Source organism: Hyaena hyaena, unplaced genomic scaffold (genome assembly GCF_003009895.1).
Source record: "Hyaena hyaena isolate Hyena2069 unplaced genomic scaffold, ASM300989v1 scaffold_229, whole genome shotgun sequence".
Lineage (NCBI taxonomy): Eukaryota > Metazoa > Chordata > Mammalia > Carnivora > Hyaenidae > Hyaena > Hyaena hyaena.
In genome coordinates this window covers 1,568,708-1,584,022 of record NW_024080861.1, presented here as the reverse complement: position 1 = coordinate 1,584,022, position 15,315 = coordinate 1,568,708, and the positions used below count along the sequence as shown (strand labels likewise).

The 15,315-nt window shown below is 47.1% G+C and overlaps 1 protein-coding gene across 4 annotated transcripts in view; it reads left to right on the top strand.

Moving 5' to 3' along the window:
• NHSL1 (NHS like 1) overlaps positions 1 to 14,505 on the top strand; it is a 249,925-nt gene extending 235,420 nt beyond the window's left edge. For all 4 annotated transcript variants that reach the window (XM_039243573.1, XM_039243575.1, XM_039243576.1 and 1 more), the window contains 3 exons: positions 2,982 to 6,197; positions 6,704 to 6,836; positions 11,622 to 14,505. In XM_039243573.1, coding sequence (XP_039099504.1) covers positions 2,982 to 6,197; positions 6,704 to 6,836; positions 11,622 to 12,357 — 4,085 coding nt within the window. In that variant the 3' untranslated portion in view covers positions 12,358 to 14,505. The remainder of the gene's footprint in view (positions 1 to 2,981; positions 6,198 to 6,703; positions 6,837 to 11,621) is intronic.
• Positions 14,506 to 15,315: the final 810 nt, after the last annotated feature.

Genomic DNA, 15,315 nt, shown 5'->3' with positions numbered 1-15,315 from the left:
TGTCAGTCAATCAGACAAAACTTGTAATTTTTTCTTTACTCTTATTATCTTAAATATACATAGAAATGTATTTGAACAACCCATTATGAGCTTTCATCTTTTAGAATCAGATAGGATTATTTTGTTGGTATGTAATTATATTCAGCTCCTGAATGATTTGGACCATCCTTGAGCAATATGTATTCCCCAAGCAGAAAAGGCTTCCTCTAAAGGACCCCCCTTCCGAATGATTTTTGATAGTTTGTATGAAGAATGTTAAGAACATAAGACCACACATGACTTTTTAAAAATCCACGTATTAAACCTCCAATTAGCTGACTTGTAGATTACTGTCATCTTTGATTACATATGTTTTTTAAAAGTTGGACATACCTTTTAGTATTGTGCAATGAGTAAAAGAAAAAATATAATTATTTCTTTATATTGTAAAAGCAGATAAGTCCATTCAAGATTTTTATCAGCACCTGAGAGGTCTATATTTGTAGACCTCTCTCTTTTTTTAAGTTTATTTATTTATTTTGAGAGAAAGAGATTGGGGGAGAGACAGAGAGAGAAGGAAAAGAGAAAGAATCCCAAGTAGGCTCTGCACTCTCAGTGTACAGCCCAATGTGCGGCTTGAACCCATGAACCTTGAGATCATGATCTGAGCTGAAGTCGATGCTTAACTGACTGAGCCACCCACGCACCCCACAGATCTCTTTTTATAGTCTGTTTTTGTTATTGAAATCTAGTCAAGATAGCATTCATCTGTGTCCTATAATATGTGACACATTTTGTACTCTGAAAATATTAGGCAGTCTGTTTTGGGAATAGAACTTCAGTGGTCCCTATGATGAATGATATGTGAGTTGTTTTTTACACATATTTTTTTTTTTTTTTTTTTTTTTTAAATATTTTTTTTAATGTTTTATTTATTTCTAGGAGAGAGAGAGAGAGACAGCGTGAGCAGGGGAGGGTCAGAGAGAGAGGGAGTCACAGACTGAAATAGGCTCCAGGCTCCGAGCTGGCAGTCAGCACAGAGCCCGACGCGGGGCTCGAACCCACGAACCGCGAGATCATGACCTAAGCGAAAGTCGGACGCTTAACCGACTAAGCCACCCAGGCGCCCCTACACATATTTTTAAAAGTCTTTAGAAAGACTTTGTTTCAGAAAGTTGTACTGGGCTGTAGATAGCAAAGAAGTGGTTATATTTCCATTTTTAGAAGCCTAAAATGGTTTCACATTCAAAGTTGTTACCTGAATCAGTACTTTGTTTATGGCCCTTAAAGACCATTAAAAATCTACCACTGAACCCATGCAAAAACGTCTACAATTCTAGAAGAAAAAGCATGAAAACCCATCATTCAATGGAGTAAGTTAACATGAATATTTGGAACCAAACTGGTGCAAATTGGTAGAGCCATGCAAGTCAATTTCCCCGCCTACTAAAACATCTTCTAAAATATCAAAACCTTCATTTCTTGTTTTCTTTCCTCAGATTTTTCTCCTGCCCTTTGCCCTGCTTCCTGTGTGTGTGTGTGTGTGTGTCTGTGTGTCTGTGTGTCTGTGTGTCTGTGTGTCTGTGTCTATCTGCCTGTCTGTCTCCAGTAAGCATAACTGGCAGAGAGTAGGAGGAACAAATAGATCCTCTTTGCTAAAGATACAAATATAAAAATATTCTCCATCATCACAGTGAAGGAAAGGGCTTTATGCTTTATTCCTCACAGGATGACATCTCCTTTGTGGTTCATACAAGAACATTGCTGCCGTTTTTGTCATATCTTTTGCTATGTGGATAAACAAAAGGCTTTGTCTCCAGTCAGGGACACGTGGTTAACTCCTGTGGGACAGGAGAGGAGTTGTCAGGCACCACGCCACCATGGTGTCCCTGCCCAGGTGAACAGTGCTGCCAGCAGGCACTCAACTTGCATTGCTCAGCAAAGCCCCTGCTTGAGATTTTTTCAGGTTTTTGAAACAGCGTAGAGAAGACTGGTTTTGCTGCCATTTTTCAAGATTTAATGCGTCCTAGTGGTTACTCTGCATGAATTGATTTTGCTCTCTCCCTCTCTGTCTCTCCACTTTAGCCAAGTTGTTGGTTTCATGTTGTTTTTTGTGCTTTTGTGGTTTTGGGTTTTTAAGATTCTGTTCCTTTCTAGGTATCTTGAAATCTAACCATTATATACACTTAAGGTTTCTTCTCATCCATTTCCCATTCTGTTTGGACCTTCTTATGCTTCCCTCACCCCCCTCCCCACCTTTAAACATACCAACTCTCGTTTGGTTTTAAAGCACCAAGAAATGAATAACCCTAATTTGAGGAAATGCTCACTGGATCAATTCTTGCTGCTTTTCCCCCACCAGAACATAACAGATTGCCACTGGATTTTGAATGTCACTCACAGACAGATGACAATGGTCTAAGATGGGTAATGAAATGTTTGGAACACAGATGGGCCTGTGAATCATTTTTCCCTTGAAATTCCTTCTGACATAAAAAAATTAATGTCATTAACACTGTTTTATACCAACATCCCCTGTAAATAATATCTCTGTAGCCCGACTATTGATCCACTACATTCGTCTTTGGGAAAAATGGTCACCGCTTGACAGATACTCTGCACAGTCACCCGGTGGGTGACAGGCCACCTTGAAATCGTTACCAAAAGGAGGTTATTTGAAAAGTAAATCTTCCTCAGAGCATTCAGCTTTGATCTCAAAGAGAACAACTGAGAATTCCCTATGTAGCACTCACCCTGTAAGAGGGTTTGAAGTACCAATCAAGAGAAGTACATGAAATTCATAATAAGGGTTTTTATTTTAGGAGCGATTAGTAACTATTTAAACTCTCAGGTGCCTACAGGAGAAAAGAAAAACTAAATCAAACTGGAAAAAAAAAACCATATTTTTAAGTACAGCAGAGTAAAAAGGGGCTGAGGGTACCAGTGATGAACTAACGTAGTTTTGTTTTTAGGTAACAAGCCTCTTTCTGCTTTATCTCCAGCATCAGGCACCGGCCAAGATGATGTCAGTGGTCACTCAGTGTACACCCCAGACCTCTACTCTACGCTGGGAAGGCTGGACAGCTGCCGGGCTGCGGGGCAGCGCTCGGATACCAGGGACTCCAGCTGCCAGACTGAGGAAGTGAAGGTCGTCCCACCTTCAATGCGAAGAATCAGGGCACAGAAGGGGCAAGGCATCGCGGCCCAGATGAGCCACTTCTCCGGCTCCTCTGGGAACATGTCCGTGCTGAGTGATTCCGCGGGTGTTGTGTTCCCTTCTCGCCTCAACAACGATGCTGGTTTCCACAGTCTTCCACGTTCTGGAGCAAGAACAAGCCTCCAGTCCCTCGAGCCACGGCTGGGGCCCCTGGGCCCTGCGGAAGACCTGGATGGCGCTCGCCCACGCCAGAGCGGGAAGCCACAGGTAGATGAGAACCCAGGACATCTGGGAGGTGCCTTGAGGACTGGAGCACTTCTGAGGCCCAAGTCCCAGGAGCTGAGGCACTTCGAGAACGTCCTAAGCCCAGCGTGCGTGGTTTCTCCTCACGCCAGCTACTCCACCAGCATTATCCCAAACGCCACACTCTCCTCCTCTCCGGAGGTCATTATTATTCACGCTGTTCACAGTCCAGGACAGCTGGACGGTAAAATTACCAGCTCCTCTTCATACATGAAGGTAAAATCCAGAGACCACCTCCTCTCCAGGCACGCTAGTAAAGAGGACCATCAGTGTCACGGCGGTCACTGGACAGAGGGTCACCCCCCCGTTCTTTCTCAGGCCTTAGATCCCCGTCCCCCCAGTGCAAGCATGCTGTCGTCCCTCTGTGATTCAGCGGTCTCTCTAAATACTCCAGCAAGTCGGGAGAATGGATCCCAAGTCATGACCTATCACTGTAAAAACAACCTGAGCCTTCCAGCCCACTCCCAGGATGTGGATGGCAAGAGCGAGGCCAGTTATTCAGGAAGCGGGGGGCACGGCAGCTCGGAGCCCTGGGAATACAGCGCCTCGGCTAACGGGCAGGCATCCCCACTGAAGACACATGCAGCAACGCCTGGCTACTCCACTCCCGGAAGCAACATGAGCAGCTGCAGTTTGGATCGAACGTCCACCAAAGATGATGCCAGGTCCCTGTATTCAGAGGAGCACGATGGCGACTACACGTCTATGCACCCCGACCCCGGACACGGATCTGGAACCCTGTGCAATAGTAGCGATGGCTTTGGGAACCCCAGGCACAGTGTGGTCAATGTTTTTGATGGGAGAGCTCAGAAAAGCCAGGGGGACCGGCCACATTACCATGACAAATCCCTTTCGCGAAACATCTCTTTGAAGAAAGCGAAGAAGCCGCCTCTGCCCCCTTCTCGGACAGACTCCCTGCGCAGGGTTCCCAAGAAGGGCATCCAGTCCAATGGGCAGGCGCTGAATGAGAGCCTGATCGCCTCGCTCCAGCACTCGCTGCAGCTGAACCTCCCGGGCAAGGGCGGCAGCTCGCCCTCCCAGAGCCCCTGCAGTGACTTTGAAGAGCCCTGGCTGCCCCGCTCGCGCAGCCAGAGCACGGTGAGTGCAGGCAGCAGCATGACCTCGGCCACCACCCCCAACGTCTACTCCCTGTGCGGGGCCACGCCATCGCAGAGTGACACGAGCAGCGTCAAGTCCGAGTACGCGGACCCTTGGGGGTACTACATTGACTACACCGGCTCGCAGGAAGACCCCGGGCTCCCCGGCGGGGCCTGCCCGGCCGGCAGCGGGGCCCCGGCCGCAGAGGAGCCAGTCCGCCAGGTCCAGGAGGGCGCCAGGACTGCGACGCCCCAAGTGCCCGGTGGCTCAGTCAAACCAAAGATCGCCTCGCCGGAGAAGTCCCACAGAGTCACTTCTCCATCAAGTGGGTATTCCAGCCAGTCGAATACACCCACAGCCCTCACCCCTGTGCCTGTGTTTTTAAAATCAGCGTCACCAGCAAACGGAAAGGGGAAGACCAAGCCCAAGGTGCCAGAGAGGAAGTCCTCTCTCATATCTTCAGTGTCCGTCTCCTCGTCGTCCACCTCCCTGTCTTCCAATACGTCCACGGAAGGAAGCGGGACAGTGAAGAAGCCTGATTTGGTGCTGGCCTCTCCCCTCGCTACTGCTCCTCTTCCTCCTCCCCCGCCTTTAGTAGACTCCCCGGAGGGCTCTCTGCCTCAGTCTCCCCTTTTCCCCCCTCCACCCCCAGAAGTTCTCACTCCCTTCTGTCCCCCCACTGGCCAGGGCTTTCCCCCTCCCCCCAGGGCACTTAGCCCCCTTACCCTGGGTGCCTCGGCTTCCCTGCCACCTCCCTCTGCTTCCGTACCCTCCTCAGCTCCCCCGCCTGCCCCACCCCTTGACCCCAAGTTGATGAAAGATGCCAGGCCTTATTTCAAAAGATCTGGGCAGCCAGAATGCTCCTGGGAGGCCTTTAGGCAGCCTTCTAGCAAGGAGGAGGGCAGTAGACCCCCCATGCCCCTGATAACCACTGAGGCATTGCAGATGGTACAGTTGAGGCCCGTGAAAAAGAACTCAGGATCCGAGCAAGCACTGTCATATGAACAAGTATCTCAGGAAAAACTAACTCCGGTTGTTCCCCAGTATCATTTAAAGCCATCTGCTTTCCTGAAATCCCGAAATAGCATAAATGAAATGGAGAGTGAAAGCCAGACTGCCTCTGTGACAGGCTCGCCGCCGACTCCTGCCAAGAGCCTGAGTCAGGGTCACCAGGACGGTGCAGCCGAGCGTGGCCTCCCGAGCCGCAGCCCGGGCAGCGCCCGGGAGCCGGAGGCCGAGCCCGGCCCCGGGGCCCTCCCGCTCCAGGAGCCCCCCGGCCCTTCACCCAGCAGGAAGCCACCCCCCATTTCCAAGAAGCCCAAACTGTTCCTCGTGGTGCCACCTCCGCAGAGAGATTTCACAGCGGAGCCCGCGGAGAACGTGAGCGGAGCGTCGCCCAGCCCCTCCAGGGGAGAGGCCGCCGAGAGTTGTAGAGCCGCGGCCGGTCCTGCGGAGGCCGGTCCTGGGGACACCGGCCCTGGCGCCGCGCTTCTCGAGGGAGGGGCCGCAGCACCCGCGTCCCCGGGCAGAGTGAGAGCCAATGTCCCCATGGTGCAGCCCGATGTCTCGCCAGCCGCCAAGCAGGAGGAGCCAGGTGCCGAGAGCAGTGCAGACGGTGGAGGCAACGCGGAGAGCTGCCTGTCTCTACAGGGCGGAAGGCGTGAGTCTGCTTCTCTCTCTCATTCCCCTCCCAACATACGCAGCCGAGGCAGAAGATAGGGCTGGTGCAAGTTCAAGGTAAAGCTAGCCGCGTGTGGGCCGAGTGTGCTGCCTCACGCTTAGGTTACCAACTTGGCATTTTATGATATTAAAAGCAAAAAAAAAATCTAGACCTGAGGGGAGAGCTTACTGGGCGTCAGAAAATAGAGGGGCAGGGTGGTCTGCAGCAGACGGGGAATTAAATGCAGTGAGTAATCTCCCTTCTGGGGAGCTGCAGAGAAACGTTAACAAGACTGGAGAGAGAGATTCAATAGGAGTTCCAGACCTCAACAGAAAAGAGGGAGCTTTGGCTATTGTGATCATAATAAAAGCTCACACTGAGGACCCCACAGCCCGTCCCGGGGCTCTCACGTTTCGGGGAATGGCGGGGAAGCAGACCGGGAAGCCTGGCGAAAGCGTGCCAATTCAAGTCACTTGTGCATCCTGTATTGGCTTGCGTCTCTACAGCCGGGGTGCCAGAGCCAGACACAGCCGCTGCTTCCTCGGAGGCCTGTGACTTCCTTAGGGAAGAGGGGAGTGAGGAGGTGATGACCCCCAGCAGACCCCGGACCACAGAAGACCTTTTTGCAGCTATCCACAGGTATCCCCAACTCCTTGCTCTTACTAGTGACTGACTCTGTGAGTCTTTCTAAGTGGTTCGTCAGTTTGTCTTCCTTGAGGTGGGTTTTTTTTTTCTGTCACCCATTAACTCGATTAATATTATTATGTTTTTTTAGTGTGTGTCTATGTTTTTCTTTCTTCTGACTTCGTTTTTCTACTTTGTTCCACTGATTTTTATGACAACGTGGGGGACAAGGACTCAGTGGGTGCCTTCTGCCCAACACTGCGCTTGCTGGCGAGAAACGCAATGTGTCAGTCACATGACAGAGTATTTACAAGAATTGGATTAGAGCAACGGATGGTCTGGTCCAGGAAGAGGAATGCTGGGTTTTGTGAACAGACTAAGATATGCACAGACCAAGCTCAACAAGACTGCTGTTTTCCTAAGAGTGTTTTTCTATTATTATTTTTTTTATTTCACAGAAATATCCGGAATTTTTAGTGCAGTTTTCTTTGGCTCCTTTTAAAGTGTTTCAGTACAAGAGCACAGTCTTTTCGAAGCAGGAGCGAAAGGAATTAAATGTGTTGGTTAGTGTATACTGTTAGTGCCATCTACTGGCATCAGAAATTGTTGGGGTTTTAAAAACAAATGTAGAGTGAATGTTTCAAAATAACTGTTGGATTTTTTACATATGGTCACCCTGCAGAGGGAATAGGATTTAGCACTAAGGCTATATATATTGCCTTATTTTTCTGGCTGTAAACAGCCGCGTACTCCCAACAGTGTCTCTGTAGGAATAGATGAGACTGTATATGTGCAAGGACTTTGAGCCACAAAGCCGTATCAATCCTTTGCTTCTGTCTCTGCTCCTTTACCACAGTGTTTTCAGATTAAATCGTAGGAATGTCTTGATGCTGCCAATGCCTTATATTGCCCTGAATCAAGGTCCCTTTTTTTTCTTCCTGGAACAAAGCATCCTGTAAAACCATTAGACTCTCTATGTGAATAACCTTGTATCAGGACTGTTTCCCCAGTTTTTGGGATCTGAGAAGGCTGTTGCATGAAATGGAAAGTGTAGTATTGTCCTGATGTGAAATTCCTTGTGCAGCAAATAAATATCTAACTTGGAGAGGCAGGGGGTAGGGGGAACCAAGCTAGGGAATTAGGTGTTTCTCAAGAATTATGTTCTTTTTTTTTTAAGGTAGATTCTCTTACAATTTTTTATTATTTTATTTGAGAGAGCATGAGCAGGGGAGAGGAGCAGAGGGAGAGAGAGAATCCTAAGTGGGCTCCACACTCAGTGCAGAGCCAGACACAGGACTCTATCCCACAACCTGGGGATCATGGCCTGAGCCGAAATCAAGAGCCGACGCTCAACTGACTAAGCCACCCAGGCACCCCAAGAATTAGGTTCTTTACATCTTAGCTCTAGTATTGGTATTATATCCCAAAAGACTGCCTCTTTTAGCATTGTCTGACTGGTTTCTTTGATCTCCTTAGAAATAAAAAGGTGCAGCTACTTACGAAATTATTTCTGAAAACTGTAAAATGAAAAATGCTGCATCTTTGAAAGTGACTTTAGTGGCACTTGTAGACGTTTATGCCGAGGCTTCTATTCTAAACATCCTAGAGATGTAATAAGCACTCAATCGATACTTTCTGAATTAAATGAAACCAATTGGAATTTAACTATTAGGAAATTCTTCCAGAACTTGGCCTCTTTCATTTCGTATGGAATGCACTGGTTTGCTAAATGTGCAAGCATTTACATTTGTAATAATAAATGCCTGCACACTTACTTTCTGCAGAGAAGATACGTTGCTCGTTGCTCTGTGTACTAAATACGTGGTCTCAAGGAGGAACCCAGCTATTGTGGGACCAATTTACTATGTGCTTTTCAGAAAAATATGCCAAATGTCTCTTCCATATTTTACTTTGGCAATTTTATTAAGACCCCGAAAAATCTGTGGTTTACTCGTGAATTACATCTACTACAGATGTGGGGATCAGCTGGTCTATTATTCTGTGTACATGATAGAAATAAAGGGTATGGATTGGAGAGCGAGCGAAGATACCTGCTGATTTCCGTTTTCATATTGATAATGTATTAGCAGACATAATAAAAATCCATCTGAAGTCTGTGATTTTTAGGGCTTTATTTTCTATTCTTCAGCACTGAAGCTAATAATTTAAAAGAAAGAGTATCTAAGCTGAACCACAGCTTTCAAATTTTATAATGCAAATGAATTCACTTCAGATTTTAAAGCCAGATGGAAAATGTAGAACACCAGTTGAGGTGTGAAATTTTTATATTTATTGAAGTAATTAGTTTTTCAAGCCAATGTTAACTGTTTGAGTGCTTTTTATAGCATCTTCTTTAGAAATACACACACAGAGTGTGTGTGTGTGTGTGTGTGTGTGTGTGTGTGTGTGTGTGTGTGTGTATAAATACCTATACCCTATACATACATATATGCAGAGAATTCGTGTGCTTAGATTTAATTCTCATTTTCAGGTGCAACTGCTTTGACGAAACAACCAAAAACTTTTATAAATTCTCATCTCCTCTCTTAATTCTAAACCCACAGTTAGAGGCCATTAACTTTAATCAAGTATACCTGTGGCTTGATGTATGGATCTCAGCACACCCTTACCTTTTTTTCCTTAAATGTTTATTTTTGAGAGAGACAGACAGAAAGAGACAGAAGTGAGCAAGGGAGGGGCAGAGAAAGAGGGAGACACAGAATCCGAGGCAGACTCCAGGCTCTGAGCTGTCGGCACAGAGCCTGATGTGGGGCTCAAACTCACAAACCATGAGATCGTAACCTGAGCCAAAGCCAGACACTTAACTGAGTCACCCAGGTGCCCCAGCACACCCTTACCTTTTAAGAAACGAACCAAAGATTGGGCTATAAAGCCGTATCTGCAAAATGAGATGGGCAGAACTGCTTCTGAGAAGTTCAAATAAGGCTTTAGTGCTAAATCATATTTACTCTCCAGGGGGACCCCTAGACGTTGGGAGGTCGGGTAGGAAGATAGTCTGCCAAGTCCTAGTTCTTATATTAAGCTGTGTGGCTTCACTCTTTGGTATCAGTTACCTTCTCTGGTCAGACCACACCAACTAAAGCCATTTCCAGTTCTTAAGATTCTGCGATGTTACTATTTTGGTGGTTTCTTTCCGCTGCCCGTCAACAGAGAGTCCAGAGCACCACTCTCTGGTGACAACCAAGCAGAGCCATTAAACCAAAGGGCCATAGGCCAGGCTCTGCTGTCTCAAAGGGGGTGGTGCCATGTCCGCTTTGGCCACCCTTCAGACTTTGTTCCGGTCCCTACTGACTCCTGTCTTGTGCTTTGGGGGCTGCTTTTTGGCCAGAGCATGGAGAGGGCCGTGGGAGCGCCAAGCCCAGGGCAGCCATCAGGGGTCCATTCGTCCCATGTCTAGCTGTGCGAGGCCACGTAAAAACAGCACTGCAGCTGGCCTTGCGGCAGGAGGAAAGGATCCTGTTTCCCTGCATGGCACCCCCGGGTCTGCTGAGCACGCCCTCTGTGCCTGCCACTTCATGGCTGTTATCTGCATTCATCTTTATTGGTGAACCAGGAGCTGTTGTTTCCCTTTCCAGATAGGATACTGGAGCAGAAACTTTAAATTGCTCAAGGTCACAGAACAAGGAAGCTTTAGCATGGGATTTACCCCAGGTCTGTGTGACTCCACAGGCTCCTTATCTCACTGACCCCTCACAAACACCTGTGAGGTTAGTATCCTCGCCCCCGTTTTTACAAGTATGAAAACTGACTAGTTTCTCCAAGGTCACACAGCTAAAAGTTGGCAGTGTTCAAGTTCAGCTCTGCACCATCCTCTTAACCTTTTCCTGCTGCATATTCCAGAATTTTACAGCAAACAAAGAGATGTACCCATGTCTTTATTTTATTAAATACACCGAGTTTCCTTAAAGCACCTGCACTTGACTGAGAGATTCCTTGCAGATTGAGTTGTTATTAAGAAGCAACCAGCAAGGGGCCCCTTGGCTCATCTACTTGATTATCTGAGTCACTCCCATACAAAACACATTGAACAGCAAGGCTCTTAGAGCCTGAAGACAAAAAACACCCCCGAGAAACATTTTACTTTTCCCTAAAGGCCCCTCCTCTGTCACATTCCACCCGCATTCCTCAGATTTTCTTGATCAGTTAGAGGTTTTGTGAAGTCAGTCAGGAAACAGGATCCGGTGTGGAAGGTGTGGAAGGTTCACTCTTGTTTTCTGGAAAACTGTGGACTTATAGAAGTTGACATATGGTCCAGTAAGAGCCAAGAAAGGCGGGTTTTATGTCACACTCTAGAACGACTGAGAATGCAGAGCTATAGAATTGTTCTAGAATGTGAGGTGGGGGCCTGCCTCTTGGTGGGAGATATTCTGTGGGTTGACTTACTTATTACTCCTGTTCAAGGGCCAGTACCAAACAAGAAAAGGAAGATTACAAACAAGGGTGGTCAGCAGTGAAATTCACTCAGGATCAGTCTGATACTGGAGTGTTAAATAAAATATGGCAATAGAAGCTTTTGAAATGATCCGCACCACAATAAGTTAATATGATATTTAAGATTCATTTCAAAATAGTCCAGTGAGGGGACAGATGAAAGAAGGGTGGCCATGAGTTAATTGTTATTGTAGCTGGGTGATGGGCTTACATGAAAATACAATAAACTATTAAAGGAACTCGGAATGAATGGTGACTGGAGTATGCAGTAAGAGAAACGGGCAGTTGTGACTGACATCCCACGGCCCACTTGGAATTAACCTTTATCTTAATGTTCTTAAATCTTAGATCCAAGAGGAAAGTCCTTGGCCGCAAAGATTCAGATGACGATCACTCCCGAAACCATTCTCCCTCCCCTCCAGTGACACCCACTGGTGCTGCCCCCAGCCTGGCCTCCCCAAAGCAAGTGGGGTCAATTCAGAGAAGTGTCCGTAAGAGCAGCACCAGCAGCGACAACTTCAAAGCTCTGCTGCTAAAAAAGGGGAGTCGGTCAGACACCAGTGCCCGCATGTCTGCAGCCGAGATGCTGAAGAACACAGACCCTAGATTCCAGAGATCAAGGTCAGAGCCTTCACCAGACATCCCTGAGAGCCCATCAAGCTGCTCCCCAAGCAAGAACAGGAGGGCCCAGGAGGAGTGGGCCAAGAACGAAGGCTTGATGCCTCGGAGTCTGTCCTTTTCCGGCCCCCGGTACGGCCGCAGCCGAACCCCACCTTCTGCAGCCAGCAGCAGGTACAGCATGCGGAACCGGATCCAGAGCAGCCCCATGACCGTCATATCGGAAGGCGAAGGGGAAGCCTTGGAGCCTGTAGACACCCGGGCTCGGCGGGCCCTGGGTGCTGCAAGGGACTGCTCACTGGATGGACTGGTGGGGGGCGAAATGGACAAGGGCAGCCTGCTCGGTGGTGGGGAGCCCGCTGCCTCACCGCAGGCACAGGGTCCTGACCCCGTGGATGGGACAGTCAGTGCCGAGGGCACAGGTCCATCAGAACGATGTGAAGGGCCTGTGGGCGAAGAGAGCTAGGGCCAAGAATGTGAATCTCCCAGGCAATGTGAGGGAGACGCACAACACATCGCTCTAGGGAGCCTGACAGGTACCTTCCCTGCCTTGCCCGTCAATCCCACTCGGCGTTTGTGCTGTGGGCCTGGGCACTGCCAGCCCTGCAACAGAAGGGGGATGTTATTCAGGACTCCCATGGCACTTGCCCTGTGGCTAAAAGCAAGTAGAAGCTTAACTTCTGAAAGTGCTTCCTGGGGAAGATTTCTTTATTTCCTCCCTCCTTTTTTTTTTTTTTGGGCTAAATGCCAGGTGTGTGTGGGGAAGGGTATGTGTGTGCCTGCATTTTGAACCCCTTTATGTTAAAATGCACGCATGCGCACACTCACACACACATAGACACAACACACACACACACAAGTAGCACGTACAGAAACAGGAGAAGGAAAGACTGTTTAGCTGGGTAGAAAAATGGAGTCTTCTGGATTAGGTGGGCATTACTTGAAAAGTATTCTGTTTGGGGAAACTAGTGAGTTCCCGAAGATGGGAGAGAGAGAGAGAGAGAGAGAACCATTCCTTCTAAGAAAGAGGGGGTAGATTTGCTGGTGCCCCTGCAGAGGACACGGGTACAGGCCCCGGTGTGCTTTCAAGGTGAGCCATGTCATGATGAACCCAAAACGGTGGGAAAGGGCTAAATGACTAATGGGTTCAGGTACTTTTTTCTGGGGGAAAAAAGGCTTGGTTTCTTTTTTGTGAAAATGACAAACGTGGGGATGTGGCAAGGCGGTATCTTGGAGCCCTGCTAGGGGGCAGCCACAGAAGACACACACCTTCTAGCCTGAGTTTTAGACATGTGTACGAGTTTCTCATGAATTTCTTCCTCGAGTAGCTGCCGAGGCCTTCCTTGAGAACGAAGAGGACAGTGTGCATGCACAGAGAGGGTGAGCAGGGAGAGAGGGGAAGGGGGTAAGTGGTAACGCTGCTGGGAGCTGTTTCCTGCTTATGAAATAAACGTATTTTTCAGAATTCCATTTGGAAACTTGCACTACAGAACTGTGGGTGGAGATTTCCCGTTTACAGATATTTTTACCAGAGTGTAAACTTGCATTTGGCCATTTCTTACCACTTGAAATGTCAACATTTGCTAACTTTTTTGGATATCCTTTTGGTGACACCAAAGAGAAAGGCATGGCTATTTTTCCTTGACCTGCCTACAGTATCATGTCCTCATTTAGAAAGGTTTATCAGAATCAATTATATATTATCCTACTCTGAAGAAAATGCTGAATAGCTCTTGTTAGTGAAATACACTAATAAAAATTGGAAGGGCTTGGCTCTTAATTAGCCATGGGAAATGAGTTTTTAGATTAAAAAGATTTTTTGCATCATTTGGTTTGTGAGTTTTTATTATTTTTTTATAAGTAACTGAGTTGGCTAATTACCTTCTAATCTTCTCCAGTTAGAATTTTTAATCCTTAGAGGCATGGGAGAAAAGTGTGTGAAGTATTTATTTTTATGTCCTCCTCTTGAGGCCCCCTCCCCCATTCCTTCCCAGCCGCCGTGTACCCAGACTCCTTTGTTTGTTGGCTAAATAAAATAAGTCTTCTTCATCAGAAGGACTTGAGATGACAACACGGAGATCCTTGGCCTGTGTATAGTACAGTTGCCGACAGGCATCTCCCTCCGTATAAAAATATCATCCAAAAGTGGGACCTCACAGGCCAGACTCTCAAAAGGTTTATTACACATCCCAACTTTAGATTCCCATTTTTGACACATCTCTGAGACAAAAACAAACCTGAAGAATGAAGGCGTCTTCCATTCTCTGCAGAAAACAAACCCCTTCTTTTCCCACAGCCCTCAATGACGGCCAAAGGCTGAAGGACGTTTTACCATTTGGAGCTACTGTCTGCTGCCCTGGGCCCAAGGGTCTTCTCTTCTCCATTTTAGAAAAGTGGTGTTGGCTTTTGAATATGAACCTCCTAGCCCCCTAAACCTGATTAGAATGTACGCGACTATCAGACAACTTTAACTTAATATATAAATCATTTATGTCGAAGGTAAAGTAAAACAGCATCAAAACTAATTATAAAATTATTTTAAAAATCCCCATTTTTAAAGAGAAACAAATACTAGGTTTTACAATTTGCTTTGAATAAAACAATTGTAAAGTAAATAGTTGACCCTGATTTCTTTTCTTTTGTACATGCATTTTTGAATAATAAGATAAGTCTTCTTTCACAGAACTGTTGAGTGCTTTGCTGGATACAAACAGAACAGCAGTAAAGACCAGAAGGTGCCTGTGGGAGGTGGGGACCCAACAGAGAGGAGATAGAACATCGCAGGCACTGTGGATGGTGACATCTAAAAGGACATATGGAAAAACAGCTCTGAACAGTGTCCTATGGACTTTTGAATAAATATGAATAATGTGTTGACTGATAGTTCAGGTGACGGGGCATGTGGAGAGATGCAAGAACTTTTCACAGGCACAGATGACATCTAGCGAAACAAGACTCTAGACTCATCCCTGGAATATATGGCATCTTTAGCTCTGTTACTTTATTCCTCTGTGAGCACTTGCTGCTGTTAACAGACCCCATCATCTTTAAGAAGTCCGTTAGGTTAGACTTGTGACCCTTCCTTATACCCCAAGGCTGTGAGTCACTGATAATCATAGAAGCTCTAGGGATCAATTATTTCCATCTTATTTTTCCTGAAAGTTGGGGGAGAAACAGTCACGTGGTCTGCCAGGCGGAAGCCACCACAACTTTGGTCTGATTTCTGCCCCCCTATTTCTGAAGGATGTTGATTAAAACCATTTCTTCTCCCTGAGGGTGTGAGTTTATATTGTTAGGAGAGTCACAATAACAAGGAGAAGAAACAGCACGCCCAGCCCTGTGGCGGGTGCCCTGGGAGGACAGGTGAAGCATGGGATTGGCTTTGCTGGTTGTGCCTTAATGTGTTTGCAGCACATGAATTTAA